The sequence below is a fragment of the Oncorhynchus nerka genome, linkage group LG18, assembly GCF_034236695.1.
Source record: "Oncorhynchus nerka isolate Pitt River linkage group LG18, Oner_Uvic_2.0, whole genome shotgun sequence".
NCBI lineage: Eukaryota > Metazoa > Chordata > Actinopteri > Salmoniformes > Salmonidae > Oncorhynchus > Oncorhynchus nerka.
Genome location: NC_088413.1, coordinates 54,851,096 through 54,866,564, shown reverse-complemented (window position 1 = coordinate 54,866,564; position 15,469 = coordinate 54,851,096). Strand labels below are relative to the sequence as shown.

General features: G+C 41.7%; 1 protein-coding gene across 2 annotated transcripts; it reads left to right on the top strand.

Annotated features, from left to right (window-relative positions):
- The first annotated feature begins 9,108 nt into the window (after positions 1-9,108).
- Positions 9,109-15,469, top strand: enpp4 (ectonucleotide pyrophosphatase/phosphodiesterase 4). Of its 2 annotated transcripts, none has more exons than XM_029687959.2 (8): positions 9,109-9,215; positions 10,679-10,937; positions 11,115-11,399; positions 11,659-11,778; positions 11,867-12,065; positions 12,162-12,332; positions 12,428-12,697; positions 13,005-15,469. In XM_029687959.2, the coding sequence occupies exons 1-8, from the start codon at positions 9,136-9,138 to the stop codon at positions 13,103-13,105; spliced, it is 1,485 nt and encodes a 494-aa protein (XP_029543819.1). In that variant the 5' UTR covers positions 9,109-9,135; the 3' UTR covers positions 13,106-15,469. The 2 variants fall into 2 exon arrangements, with proteins under 2 accessions (XP_029543819.1, XP_029543821.1); XM_029687961.2 differs by lacking the exon at positions 9,109-9,215 and adding an exon at positions 9,511-9,657.

Sequence of the window (15,469 nt, the reverse complement as noted above, 5' to 3'; positions counted from 1 at the left end):
GTTTTCCAACAGCAAGGCTCAGATCAACGTGACACGGTTATGAATTGTTAAAGGTTTTCTTTATAATGTTGAAATAAACATGTGTATCACACACAAACTGAAATCATATAATATATGTGTGTACATTGTACAATCACTTAGTGAGTGACTCATATACTATATATACAAAAGTATGTGGACACCCCTTCAAATTTGTGGATTCGGCTATTTCAGCCACCCGTTACTGACCGGTGTATAAAATTGAGCACAGCCATCTCCATAGACATACATTGGCAGTAGAATGGCCTTACTGAAGAGCTCTGTGACTTTCAACTTGGCACCGTCATCAAGTCAGGTTGCCAAATTTCTGCCCTGCTAGAGCAACCTTGGTCAACTGTAAGTGCTGTTATTGTGAAGTGGAAACGTCTAGGAGCAACAACGGCTCAGTTGTGAAGTGGTAAGCCACACAAGCCCACAGAATGGAACTGCTGAGTGTTGAAGCGCCTAACAATCATCTGTCCTCGGTTGCAACACTCACTACCAAGTTCCAAACTAGCTCTGGAAGCAACTACAGCACAATAACTGTTTGTCTGGAGTTTCATGAAATGGGTTTCCATGGCCGAGCACCTGCACACAAGCCTAAGATTATCATGCGCAATGCCGCGCCTTGGGTGGAGTGGTGTAAAGCTCGCCACCATTGGACTCTGGAGTAGTGGGAATGCGTTCTCTGGAGTGATTCATCATCTGGCAGTCCGACGGACGAATCTGGGTTTGGCGGATGCCAGGAGAACACTACTTGGCCCAATGCATAGTGCCAACTGTAAAGTTTGATTGAGGAGGAATAATGGTCTTGGGCTGTTTTTTCATGGTTCGGGCTAGGTCCAGTGCAGAGAAATCGTAGTGCTAAAGCAAACAATGACATTCTAAATTATTCTGTGCTTCCAACTTTATGGTAACAGTTTTTGGGAAGGCCCTTTCCTGTTTCAGCATGACAATGTTCCTATGCACAAAGCAACGTCCATACAGAAATGGTTTGTCAAGATTGGTGTGGAAGAACTTGACTGGCCTGCACAGAGCCCTGACCTCAACCCCATAGAACACCGTTGGGATGAATTGGAACACTGACTGCGAGCCAGGCCTAATCGGCCAACATCAGTGCCCGACCTCACTAATGCTCTTGTTGCTGAATGGAAGCAAGTCCCCGCAGCAATGTTCCAGCATCTAGTGGAAAGCCTTCCCAGAAGAGTGTATAGCAGCAAAGAGGGGACCAACTCCATATTAATGCCCATGATTTTGGAATGAGATATTCTTCGAGCAGCAGTCCCCATACTTTTGGTAATGCAGTGTCTCTCACTCTCTGTGTATATAGGGTTAGTTTGTGTGTCTAACATATTTTTCTCTGTAAGTAAACACTTTACTCTGACCATAACCATGTTCAACAGTTCTCCCCAGGTGGCCATGTACCACAGAGCAATCAAAGTTACTGTAGACAGACCTAGAGAGCCACACCGTGAATACACACACACACACACAAACCCAAGCAACCCACCTAGATCAGCAGGGTGTGTGTATCTGTACCTGTGTTGTTCTCTGCCCTGGTGTGTTTTATGTAAGCAGAGAACTTGGCAAAGAGGTCTCCCTGTTCTTAGTTGCCATTTTAGGATACCTGAGGAACACCAGCGTCAACACACACACACACACAATCTTATTCCCACTCTTGACTGTGTGCTAGTGTATCTGTGGAGCTGAAAGAGGATCTTGTAAGGGGACACCAGACACACCTTGAATAATATAGAACAATTTCATTACACACCTTGAATACTAAAGAACAATTTAATTACACACCTCACTGGACACACTGCCATATAACTACTATGATATTATAATTACCCTACTGTACTAAACTAACTACCCCTAGAACTACCTCAAATACCAGCTAACTACCACATATTACTCTTCTGTACTAAACTAACTACCCCTAGAACTACCTCATATACCAGCTAACTACCACATATTACTCTTCTGTACTAAACTAACTACCCCTAGAACTACCTCATATACCAGCTAACTACCACATTCCTCATAGTATGTTGTACCGAAGTTGACTGAATGAGGGAAAACACCTGTTTTGCCCCACATTGCCTGTTCCTGGGCAGTGAAGAGCGATATTAAATTGAACGAATGAATCTGAGCCTCACACTTATCACATGTGAAAGGCGGGGCTTCCAGCGAGGTGCGGATTTCATTGGCCTTGTCATGCGTGGTTGTAGATCATTTAACCGAAGTTGCGAGAGTGTGACTCCCCATATAGTATGTTGTACCTCATTTACCTCCTTCAGGGAACAGTAGTTATAGTCATAACGTTACGTTCTCCTGTACAGAACTGTGTATGTGTAATAGTTTGTGTGTGTTCTCAGTCTTTGGTCTGTCCCCAGTCACATATCTTGTACCCAGCAACTCCTAGTTGTGCTGCGTGTGTCAGCTTCTGTCCTGACTGTGACTCTGTGTGTGTGTGTGCTCTGCAGAATGAGTGTGTCAGTCAAAAATAGCCATAGGGACGGGGGGGTTGAGGTGTCAGGAAGAAGGGGGGAGAGGAGGGATAGAGGGAGGAAAGCGGTAGAGGGTGGAAAGGAGAGGTGCTTTGGGATTGTAGTGTAGTGAAAATGAGAACAGGATGGATCATTACATTTACATTTACATTTAAGTCATTTAGCAGACGCTCTTATCCAGAGCGACTTCATGTTCCCTTATCAACATAATTAGATCTGAAATGACACTATTCCTATATTGCACTGCTTTTGGCCAGAGCCTTTTGCCCCGAGTATAACCCTATGTGGCTCTGGTCAAAGGTGGTGCCCTACAAAGGGAAGAGGGTGTCATTTGGGACTCATCCTTAAACTCAAATGCACCTTGATAAGTCGGGAACAGTTGGTGTGTATGTGTGTGTTATACCAGTGACCGTGTTTTTATTTAATGAGATGTGTTGTTGTGTTAAATCCACTCTAGATAAGTGTGAAGTGGATGTTAGAGCTCCATCAGATCGTAGGAGGATTATAAAACATCAACCAGTCTGCTACTCCGCGGTGGAGAGAGGGACGGGAGGTTGGAGAGGAAGGAAGGGAGGGAGAAAGTGGGAGAGGGAGGAAAAGAGGAAGGAAGGTTGATGAGATTGTAAATGACCTAGGGGCCCTGTGTGCACATGAGAGCTGTCCCCAACAACAGTCATTGCTGTGATTATTTGGGAACTTTGAACCAGGAGAAAGAGTTCACCTAAGGAGTGAAGAGAGGAGAGAGGACCCTTACATTTTTTTTACCATGGTAGTACCATGAAAAAAATACAATGGTACTATCATGGTTTTTTGGTCACTACCATGGCAGGAAATACCATGGTGTAAACTTATTTTTGTCAAAAAATACCATGGTTTTGTACAAGCAGCATGTAGTGGAACATGAAAGCATGGTAGTTGTTTACAATGTATTATGATGGTCTGCGTCCCACTGTTTTTTTTGGTAAAGTGACCAAAAACGTAATTCATGGTACTTACATAATGCAACATTGACTACTTGCTCTGCAATGGAAAAGCTTAGGCCTAGTACTCTCTTAAACCCCTTTAGCTCATAGTGAAAAACCACATCACACATAGTATAGTAGTGTAGTGTACAGTCGTGGCCAAAAGTTTTGAGAACGACACAAATATACATTTTCACAAAGTCTGCTGCCTCAGTTTGTAAGATGACAATTTGCATATACTCCACAATGTTATGAAAAGTGATCAGATTAATTGCAATTAATTGCAAAGTCCCTCTTTGCCATGCAAATGAACTGAATCCCCCCAAAACATTTCCACTGCATTTCAGCCCTGCCACAAAAGGACCAGTTGACATGTCAGTGATTCTCTCGTTAACACTGGTGTGAGTGTTGACGAGGTCAAAGCTGGAAATCACTCTGTCATGCTGATTGAGTTCAAATAACAGACTGGAAGCTTCAAAATGAGTGTGATGCTTGGAATCATTGTTCTTCCTCTGTCAACCACGGTTACCTGCAAGGAAACACAGGCAATTGCTTTGCACAAGAAGGGCTTCACAGGCAGTGATATTGCTGCCAGTTATAATGCACCAAAATCAACCATATATTGGATCATCAAGAACTTCAAGGAGAACGGTTCAATTGTTGTGAAGAAGGCTTCAGGGTGCCCAAGAAAGTCCAGCAAGCGTCAGGACCATCTCCTAAAGTTGCTTCAGCTGCAGGATCAGGGCACCACTAGTACAGAGCTTGCTCAGGAATGGCAGCAGGCAGGTGAGTGCATCTGCACGCACAGTGAGGCAAAGACTTTTGGAGGATGGCCTGGTGTCAAGAAGGGCAGCAAAGAAGCCACTTCTCTCCAGGAAAAACATCAGGGACAGACTGATATTCTGCAAAAGGTACAGGGATTGGACTGCTGAGGACTGGGGTAAAGTCATTTTCTCGGATGAATCCCCTTCCGATTGTTTGGAGCATCCGGATTAAAGCTTGTCCGGAGAAGACAAGGTGAGCGCTACCATCAGTCCTGTGTCATGCCAACAGTAAAGCATCCTGAGACCATTCATGTGTGGGGTTGCTTCTCAGCCAAGGGAGTGGGCTCACTCACAATTTGGCCTAAGAACACAGCCATGAATAAAGAATGGTAGCAACACATCCTCCGAGAGCAACTTCTCCCAACCATCCAGGAACAGTTTTGTGCCTTTTCCAGCATGATGGATCACCTTGCCAAAAGGCAAAAGTGATAACTAAGTGGCTCGGGAAACAAAACATCGATATTTTGGGTCCATGGCCAGGAAACTCCCCAGACCTTAATCCCATTGAGAACTTGTGGTCAATCCTCAAGAGGCAGGTGGACAAACAAAAACCCACAGATTCTGACAAACTCCAAGCATTGATTATGCAAGAATGGGCTGCCATCAGTCAGGATGTTGCCCAGAAGTTAATTGACAGCATGCCAGGGCGGATTGCAGAGGTCTTGAAAAAGAAGGGTCAACACTGCAAATATTGACTCTTTGCATCAACTTCATGTAATTGTCAATAAAAGCCTTTGACACTTATGAAATGCTTGTAATTATACTTCAGTTATCCATAGTAACAAAAATATCTGACAAAAATATCTAAAGACACTGAAGCAGCAAACTTTGTGGAAATTAATATTTGTGTCATTCTCAAAACTTTTGGCCACGACTGTATACTCTTAATGGATCCGCCCCCTTTCCCCTATAATAACATATCCAAATCTAACTGCCTGTAGCTCAGGCCCTGAATCAAAGATATGCATACTATTGGTGTCATTTTAAAGGAAATACTTTAAAGTTTGTGGAAATGTGAAAGGAATTTAGGAGAATATAACAATAGATCTGGTAAAAGATAATACAAAGAAAAAAAAACCCATTCCTTTGTATTTTTTTTGTACCATCTTCGAAATGCAAGAGAAAGGCTATATTGTATTATTCTAGGCCAGTTGCATTTTAGATTTTGGCCACTAGATGGCAGCAGTGTATGTGCTACATTTTAGACTGATCCAATGAACCATTGTATTTCTGTTCAAAATGGTGTCTCAAGACTGCCCAAATGTGCCTAATTTGTTTATTAATCACTTTTCATGTTCAGAATTGTGCACTCTCCTCAAACAATAGCATGGTATTCTTTCACTGTAATAGCTACTGTAAATTGGACAGTGCAGTTAGATTAACAAGAAGTTAAGCTTTCTGCCAATATCAGATATGTCTATGTCCTGGGAAATGCTCTTGTTACTTACAACCTCATGCTAATTGCATTAGCCTACGATACCGATCCCAAAAAAGTTTTGAACTTTGGGACCTGGATAGGGTATGGTGAGAAGAATGAAGGAAATCTGAAACCTTGAAGATTTAAAATAGTTAGTTTATCTGATGCTTCTCTCTTCAATACAGTTTTTAGTTGGCTCTCACTCAACTGACTTGGCTACTCTTATACAATAGCCAACATACTAAATAATTTGTATAAAGGTATTAATTATCATCTTTTTTCGCATAGATACATTTTCATCATGTCATTCTCAACATATCCCTAAAAACAGCAAGTTACATTGTTTCCCTTGGTACTATAGACATGATGACAGCCTAGGTTGACTGGAGCTAACTTTAGCCAATGTTAGCTTCTATGCTAACTGACTTTTATAAAATAATCAAACTATCAAAACATCATCAAAAAATAACAATTATTTAATTATACTCTGCTTAACTTGGTGTTTTATAGCCTGTGCTTCATAACTCGCTCAGCGTGATGATAACGTTTAAAATATTTTGTTTATCTGGTGCTTTAGCTTTCAGTTGGCTTGGCTCTCTCATTCAACTGACTCACTGACTAGGCAGGCTAACACGAGAGCCTTGTAAATCAACCCATATTTATGTTGATTTATTTTCCCTTTTGTAGTTTAACTATTTGCACATCGTTACAAGCCTTTATATAGCCATAATATGACATTTGAAATGTATCTATTCCTTTGGAACTTTGTGTCATGTTTAACCCTTGTGAGGTGTTTTGTTATTTACCCAATGTTCGCGGGACTGATGGAACCACAACATTATTGGGTTTAAAAAAAAATACAGCCATAACAATTTATGTAAAAATACTTAATACTTAGATGTTGACTTATATCAATTACAAGCAATATAGACAGCATACATGTTTAATATTTGCCATTTACCTCTGCTAGATCATATTTATCAATAAAAGCGCTTTTTGTTTTTTTGTTTAAAAAATTTGATTTTTGTGAACAATTTTTTTTTTTCTCCAAATGTTGCTTTTTTGTGTCATCAATTAGACAAGGGGGGACTAGTTACCCCATAATACCATACTGTTCGTTTTTTATTGTTTATTTTACTTTTGTCTATTTTACTTGCTTTGGCATTGTAAACATATGTTTCCTATGCCAATAACACCCTTTGAATGGAATTTAATTGATAGAGCGTGAAGAAACCACTAGAGCGAGCGGCTTCCTCTGCGGGCTGAAACAAGCACAAAACCCACTTGACTATAAATACTGTACATTATTTCAAAATGCAAAAGATTAGGTTACCATATCTCCAGTGGCGACCAATCATTCAGGGCAGAGCCCCACCTGTTAAGATTTTTTTTTAAAGGCCAGAAAGGTTCAATACTCAGTCAATCCAGCATGACTTCTGCCGCCTTCAAAACAACTGGAAACTCAGAACCGGGAAATCTCGGACTTCAGTGAGTTCAAGACAACTGGGAACAACAACAAAAAAAGAGCTCCGACTGGGGAAATACGTTTTGAACGGTCATCCGACTCGGAATTCCAAGTCGGGAACTTGGGCCTCTTTCTAGAGCTCTGACCTGAAGATCACCGATGTCATGATTCAACCCTGTTTTTTTTCATAGTTCACAGCTGTCTTGAAAGCAACATAAATCTAGAGAATACCAGATTTTGATGACAAAATTTGCCCTCAAGAAGGACTGCCCTTTCCCCTTCATAATTTAGCCTACTGTTCTGACTTGGTGATGCACATATAGACTATAGCATGTTTCAGAGAAATGTCATCGAATATTGTAAGAGCTTTCGTTGTCTGCTTATATGCCCCTTTGTTTATACTACGGTTCTGACTTCGTGTACAGAGAGAAATCTATAAGAACGGCCCATGTTCTGAATTCTGTGCATTTCAAAGGTGCTGAACAAATAGTTATATTGACTTGGTCTGTTTTAGCTCGCTCATTAATGTCTTAATCTAAATTACGGATTGCCTCTTATCCGCTCATCGTTCCCTTATGCCATAGTTTGTAGATCTCAATTGTCAGTAGAAAGCACATTTGTTTAAGCAAGTCAGCCATATCAGTTATGTTTTTTAAAAGGCAGTAAATGAGGCTGACAGACAAGGCTCCGCTTGTAGCAGTGGTAAGGATTCACTCCATGGTGCTGAAAAGTAAGATCTGCTGTTGGGACAGCTTTATGTAGGCCCTAACCGTTTGTGGCCACTGTTAGTCACTGTTATAGTGCATTAAGTACATTTTACGACTCTGTCATTGTGGGGGTATGATTCGTCCCACCCGGGCGCCGGTGTAGGCGTGTTTTGCATCGGCTGGAAGTTGATGCATTCGATTTGGAACTGGGCTGTAATCGCAGTCGTGCGCCAGGTGCCCTGTTCAAAGCCCATGGCGAAGTCGGCTTAAAACAAAAGTGACGTTCAGTGTTGTGTTGTGTAGAGGCTTTGCTGACATGCATCATTTTTGTTGTTAAGTCTGCCCCACCAAGATTTACATGCTAAAATCCCCACTGCATATATCTCACATTCTCCCACATTGCAGGTTGGCAACACAGGGAACCCAAACATGAGCGAAAAACGGTACTATTCATACAGAAAGCATTTCCCCTTTTTCACAGCAACTATTTCCCTTTTTCTGTGATGTTACAAACAAACTAGGTCCAACAATAGTAGCCTGCCTCTGACTTTATCCGAAACTTGCCCATACTGGTATATAAATTTATCAATATTATACCAACCTACCTCTTTTGACCTTGGGGGTGGGTTATTTATTTCTTGCATTATACTGCCATTATACTATGGTAACGCACAATTAATAAAGATGATAATTTCTGGTACCATTTATCATTCTTCATACATCAAAGCTAAGACCATGGTACATTTCCATGATTCAGCTCTATACCATGGTATAAGTGAAAGTACCATAGTAGCAGCATGGTATGAATGAAAGTACCATAGTATCACCATGGTACATTGTTGCAAGAGGAGGAAAGGAAGAGAGGAGAGGAAGAGAGAAGACGTGAGAGGAGAAACAGTGGGGAAAACTCAATTGTAATTCTCCTCGCGCCCTCTTTCTTTGCCTCCATCTCAAAAGAAGGAGGCGAGGAGAGAGAATTTTAGGATTATGCAAATTACATTCTCCGGGGAAGAGGAAGAGAGGAGAAGAGACTTGTTGATCAGCCCTCTGTCCACTGGACCAATCAGGAAGCATCTGTTGCGGGTGTGAAACTGCTGTCAACATTTTCTAAATGACGATTGGTTGACTGAGGTGCTTGTCAACGGAACGCCTCTATTTTGAGTACATTTTACGATTATTGTCATTGATGATTAATCGCCCGTGTAGGCGTGTTTTGCGTCGGCTGAAAGTTGATGCATTCGATTTGGAACTGGGCTGCCTCCCGGGCAGGTTCCCGGTTCAAAGCCCATGGACAAGTCGGCTCAAAACGGAGGTGAGGTAATTAAGCACGTAGTAGTAATTAGTAGGCTTCTGTGTTTTCCCATGCAAAAGGGATTTGCTTTTGATAAAAACGATTTATCTGCCTTCGCAATGAAAGGTAAGTTAGAAATGTCAAACATTTATTTTATGGAAAAGAGATGTATGTTTCTGCACGATGCGCCATGCTACCTTGTTGACAAAATGACGGAGCCGCGCAGATCACTGTTCGATTTTGAGAGGGGCGTGCCCCCCTCCCCGCTTTCACCCAATGACATGGCGGGCATATTTCCGTTGCCCCGCGGCTCAGCATAATCGAATGCGCCCATTGTGAAATTGAAATGACAACAGCTAGCTAAGGAAGTGAAAGCGGGTATATATAAAACCAAAACTTTGCTTTTGGAGGAACGTTGACTGAGCACCTCCATAGAACGACAATCTAATGAGAAAGCTGTCAGGTACGTAGAATTGTTGACAAACAAGGTTCGTATGACGATCTTGCGCAATCGTTGAGCCGGCTGGGTAACGGCGTTAGTAAATATTCAATGTCGGCTACCTGGCAGAGGTAGCTAGTTAGCTAGCTTACTTTTAGCTTGGAGTACAAGTCGTCAACTCTTAGATAGCTAACGTTACACAGCAAGAGAGCTAATCAACTGTCTTGTCAGGGATATGTGATGTGGACGGGGTGGTGTCAAAAAACCTAGTTAGCTTGCAAACTATAGTGTGTCATGTCATACCGGGACAGCACAGGACTTCCTGATTATCTAGCTAGCTAGGTCCATTATCTTGGTCCCAAGGTTGTCATATGATGTCCATGTTAAACACTAGTCTGCACACTTTGCATATAGGTGGTGAAGTTCACTGGGACTTGTTTGACAATCAACACAGGTGTGTGTCTTGTGAGCCCTGTGTGTGTCGGGTGAGCCTGTGCCAGATCACATCAGCGTTAATTCAGTATATTAGTCAAATTTCACAGAAGTGTAAAAGATCAGAGCCCTCTCTGTTCTCCTCAGAAAGATGGTTAACTTCATCTAATGGAAACGCAAACTAGAAAATTACATTTGGAATGGGAAGCGTCTCCCTCAGGGAGAGAGGGAGCTTTTTACAGAAAGTTTAAGCTTGGAATACATGTATAACAAGGTTTTATTGGTGTCTACGCCACAAACCTAATTTGGTCTTTCGGTAAGTTTGCGTAGACTTTTGGTTGAAGCAGCTGCTTTAGTCTTCTTTCGTACATCACCTTGAACACTGACATATAAAGGCTTTATTGACTCTAAAGCACAGGAGGGTCATAATAATGGTGCAGAACGGCACAAATGGAATGGCATCAAACACCTGGAAACCATATGTTTGATACCATTCCACATACTCCGCTCCAGTCATTAACACGAGCCTGTTCTCCCCAATTAAGGTGCCACCAACCTCCTATGCTTTAAAGTGTCTACTCCACAACACTAATTTGGTCTATTTCTCTCTCAGGATGTTAGTCCTGCTGTACTTCCTCTTTACGTTCGCTTCATTGGCTGCTTCAGAGGGGCAGACAAGAAGTGGAAAAAGATGTGACGCGGGTGTTGCGGCCCCCATTCCGGTGCTGCTCGTGTCGTTTGATGGTTTCAGAGCTGACTACCTTCAACGGTTCACTCTACCCAACCTAAAGCTGCTGTATTCGCAGGGAGTCCTGGTGGAACAACTTACTAATGTCTTCATCACCAAGACCTTCCCTAACCACTACAGCCTGGTAATATATAACCTTTCACCCCTGACCTATAACCCCTTGTGAGTTATCGAGGGGATGGTGTACTACAAACATTTCAGAAGTTGAATACCCAAAAAGCCTACTAAATAAGTAGTATGGGAATTCGATAGCAGTTTGTATGACCCCTAAATGCTAACCTCTTACCTCTATGCCCTCCAGGTGACAGGTCTGTATGCAGAGTCTCATGGCGTCATAGCTAGCAATATGTATGACCACGTGACTCATAAGCACTTCACTATCTTCAATGACACCGATCCTTTCTGGTGGAATGAAGCTGAACCCCTCTGGGTCACTGCACTGGATTGTGGGTACAAGACGGGTGTGGCCATGTGGCCGGGGTCAGACTTGCCGATCAGGAACAGAACAGCGACTCACTTCATGCCCTACAACCCCTCCGTGACCTTTAGTCAACGCCTCGCCAATGTCACTGACTGGCTGACTGGGGTATGTAACTTCTGACCCATAATCCCAGTTATTGTTTTCACTGAGTAGTGCTTTCAGAGATGGAAGTGAGACATCCCACTTCCTAGTCTTTTATGGTTCATATACAGTCAATGAACTAAGCAGACCAGTCCCAACTGCTATTGCATTGGTGTCTATGGGAGAGCAACCCCTTAAGCAGATGGGAAGTGTGACAATTTTTTTTCCAATGGTAAACGGCCTGAGTAAGACATCTTCATTTGTTCTCCATTCCTCTCTCCAGGGCCAGGGTAAAGGGGAGGAGCCAGTATCGTTTGCAGCTCTGTATTGGGAGGAGCCAGACAGGACAGGTCACATGTATGGACCAGACAACACCACCCACATAGGACAGGCTCTTAAAGAGGTACTGTACGTGTGTGTCACACAATATTACATTGCATTATATTGTGCTCAGTTCTACTGATTTTGAACTGTGTGACGTGTGTTAACAGGTAGATGACAATGTGGGTCTGCTGATGTCAGAGCTGATGCGTGCAGGGTTGTGGGGGCATGTCAATGTCATCATCACCAGTGACCATGGAATGGCCCAGTGTTCCACTGATCGCATCATCAGGCTGGATGACTGTCTGCACCCTGACAACTACTCAGTAGTAGACCTAACCCCTATCGCTGCTATCATACCCAACAGAGGTGTATACACACAAACGCACACATTTGCTATGAGTGAAAAGTTTGTGACTGGTTAAAGGAGAGGTTGGTTAATGTGTGTGTGTGTGTGTGTGTCAGACCCCAAGGCTGTGTTTTCCCTACTGAGTGGTTGCCATACCCACATGACTGCGTACCTGAAGAAAGACATTCCTGATAGGCTGCACTACAGGAACAATGACAGGATTCAACCAATCATATTAGTCGCTGACGAGGGATGGACTATCGTACAGAGGGGAGGGCTACCACGTCGTAAGGCTTTCACACATGACCCAAACACACATACACATATAGTTATATATATATATATATATATAACTAACCGTCTGTCTCTGTGTGCACTCTAGTGGGAGACCACGGCTATGACAACACTCTACCCAGCATGCACCCCTTCCTGGTGGCAGTGGGCCCAGGCTTCCTTCCTGGTTACCGTCTCCCGCTGTTACAGAGTGTTGATGTCTACCCAATAATGTGTCAGCTGCTTGGGGTTCCACCAGCACCAAACAACGGATCTCTGTCCCAGGCACGCTGCTTCCTGGCTGGGGAGGACTGTGTCGACATCCCCCTGGTGGTGGGACTGGTGGTGGGGGTACTTCTGGTTCTCACCACACTCACTGGTTAGTCTGCGGTATTGCTTGTAATATATACGTTGCAATATCATCATGTTGTAAGTGAACTATGTAGTTTTTGTAATAGTCAAAAGAGAGAGAGAAGGGTGCTCCTTTAAATTTCCTTTCTCGCTCTTTTTCTATATACTACTTTTATATTTTGTCATTGACTTTAATATTTGACTTTTTATTATTGAAATTTGTACTGCACTGTTGAGGAGAGCTTGCAAGTAAGCATTTCACTATACCGTTTACACCTCTGTATCCTCTTATATGTGACGAATAAACTTTGAGTTGATCTCTGTCTCTCTGTCAGGACTCTTCAAGTTGTGGAGGCCACGGCGTCAGTCATCCTCTCGTCCCTTCCAACGCCTCTCTATACAGGACGATGATGATGATGACCCTTTGCTGGACTAGAGTAATCAACTCCCAGCTCGACTAGACTGACGAATCACAGATCAGAGCGTCATATCACATCCAACCAGAGGTCATCACCACCTCGCTCCCAACAACCAATCGGTACTCTGGTCAAACGTTTTGCACTAAATAGGGAAGAGTGTCTAATTTCAGACACAGCCATACTCTGTTATGAGACTAAACAGAGCAGATTTCAGATTCACACACTCCTCTTTCTCTGTGGTACCATACTCATGCCAATTTCAAATAAATGCATTAACTATATATAAACAAATATTAAACTACAAATAGTTAAAAATAAAGAAATAAGACACCAAAGAGAACAGTCAGTTGGTAGAAACAAACTGGGGTTACTTGAATATGTCTATATACAAAGAAGCCACCTATAATGATAACATGTTATATATGTAAAAACAAAAAAAATCTCAGTTCATTTGGAAAGATTTGCAGACAATCATAAAGAAGTATTCATCATTATGTTTAAGAGATTCTAGTAGAGGGAGGTAAATCTGAATATTGAAGAGTATAGTTCCTAAGAGTACTGCTATATTGCAGTAGTATATTGAACAGCAGTCATGCTGTAAAGTTGTTATATAGGTTTTATTAAAGGTTTTATGAGATATTCTGTATACTACTGAGCCAGGGAGTGGAGTCAAAAACCGGACTGATGCTATGTTTCTGTTAGTCACTTAATTTGATTTTATTTAGTAATGTGTGTTTTCTGAGCTAAGCTATAGCACTGGCACTATATGGCCTCCTGTAGTGTTAAGGAGACCTGTTATGCTGTTAGATTCATGTTCAGGGGCCGCATTTATAAACGTTGTGTAAGTACAAAGAATACCCCAAAACATGCATGCTCCAGTTTTCATGAAAAAGTTGGCATTTATATAAACTGAACTTGACTTGAGAATGTGCTTAACTCCCCACAAACTTTAGACCATGCATATGTTCAATATCTAGTGGTTCAAGTTTTCTATTGCAAGCAGGCATGTACTGAAAGTAGGCTGCCAGGAGCCATTTGCTGTCAGTGAGAAAAGCCTAAATCTATGTTTTATTTTTAGAATGTAAAATAATTAGACCTAAGAATCTATTTCCTTATTATTTTATTAATGATTGCAGTAGCTTAGATTACTGTAATATAATTTTTTTGTAGCCTAGACAACGTTTCAGAATTTGCGGGCAATCCAGCATATTTCGGTTGAGGGAAAAGTGTATGCAAAACATGTTGAATTCAAACGTTATGCTGACAGGTCCACAACAATTTGCCTTTTTTCCATACACTGTCAGTCCTTTGCCAAATACAACATAAGTTACTGCAAATTATTAAAACATTCTGCCAACACTGTAAATAGACCGGTAGCTTATGTAACATTTTTGACAGTAGGCTACAGTATTGCTGTTCTATAGGAGCGCGGAGTGCAGCATCATAGAATAATTAATCTCAGAGCCTATACCTACCAAGGCAGGAAATAAACAGTCTATTGAAAAACGAAATATTGAACAATTTGTTTTTTGCTGTAGCATTTACTTTTAAATTGTTTCAAATAAACAATCAATCTTGCAGAACACACAGTGTATAGCACTCCATTTAGGCAGCAAGCATGTTTATTTAGAAAAAGTCACTGCAAAATAGCAAAACGTTCTGCCCACACCTCTACAGAAATGTGATCAAATTAGCCATTACCCTTTATTTATTTATTTTTTAGAAACTGTCGTGGCCTAATTCCAATAGTTCCAAATTATACAGCAAATAAAAGGTGTTATTGTCACCATAAATGGTGACTGGTGCCGTTATAATGCTCGTTCACACACGCACAGTTTTAGGATGGTTCGGATTTATAACTGGACATATGTGTATGTATGGTGTGCGCCAAGTTTATAAATCTCTATTTTTAGACTTAGGTATTCGTTTTCAGAAATGGCGCACGCAGGTATTTTGTTATACATTTACGCAGCGGTTATAAATGAAGCCCCAGGTCCTTTATCTAAAAATAAGTCATTGTTTTGTGTTTGTTTGATTCTCTTCAAGCTACTGTGTGTGTGGTGTGTGTGTCGGCTGAGAAAGGGTGTCCAATGTCTTTTTATTATTCTTTAAAATCTTTTTATGCACATGTTTATTTTGTGTGGTTTGTTTCCAGATAGCTCAGATCTTTCATTATTAAATGATTGTAGTTGTGTAGAGAAGTCGAAGATCTGCTGTTACTGTGGGTACTATACCATAGTTACTATGTTTGCAGTACAATGATTACTGTGTTATTACTATGCGAACCAGTTGATGTCCCACCTCCAGGTGGCTACTGAATTGGTCCTCTGTGTGTTTCTGCTCATATTGTCATTGAAGGACAAATAAAAGTATAAAGTGTA

Bases quoted from the DNA above. Each gene is read 5' to 3' on its own strand.
- enpp4 (XM_029687959.2), top strand. From the start codon at position 9,136: ATGCATTCGATTTGGAACTGGGCTGCCTCCCGGGCAGGTTCCCGGTTC. The intron at 10,938-11,114 runs GTAATATATAAC...TATGCCCTCCAG, and splicing joins TCCCTAACCACTACAGCCTG to GTGACAGGTCTGTATGCAGA. The intron at 12,698-13,004 runs GTTAGTCTGCGG...TCTCTCTGTCAG, and splicing joins GGTTCTCACCACACTCACTG to GACTCTTCAAGTTGTGGAGG.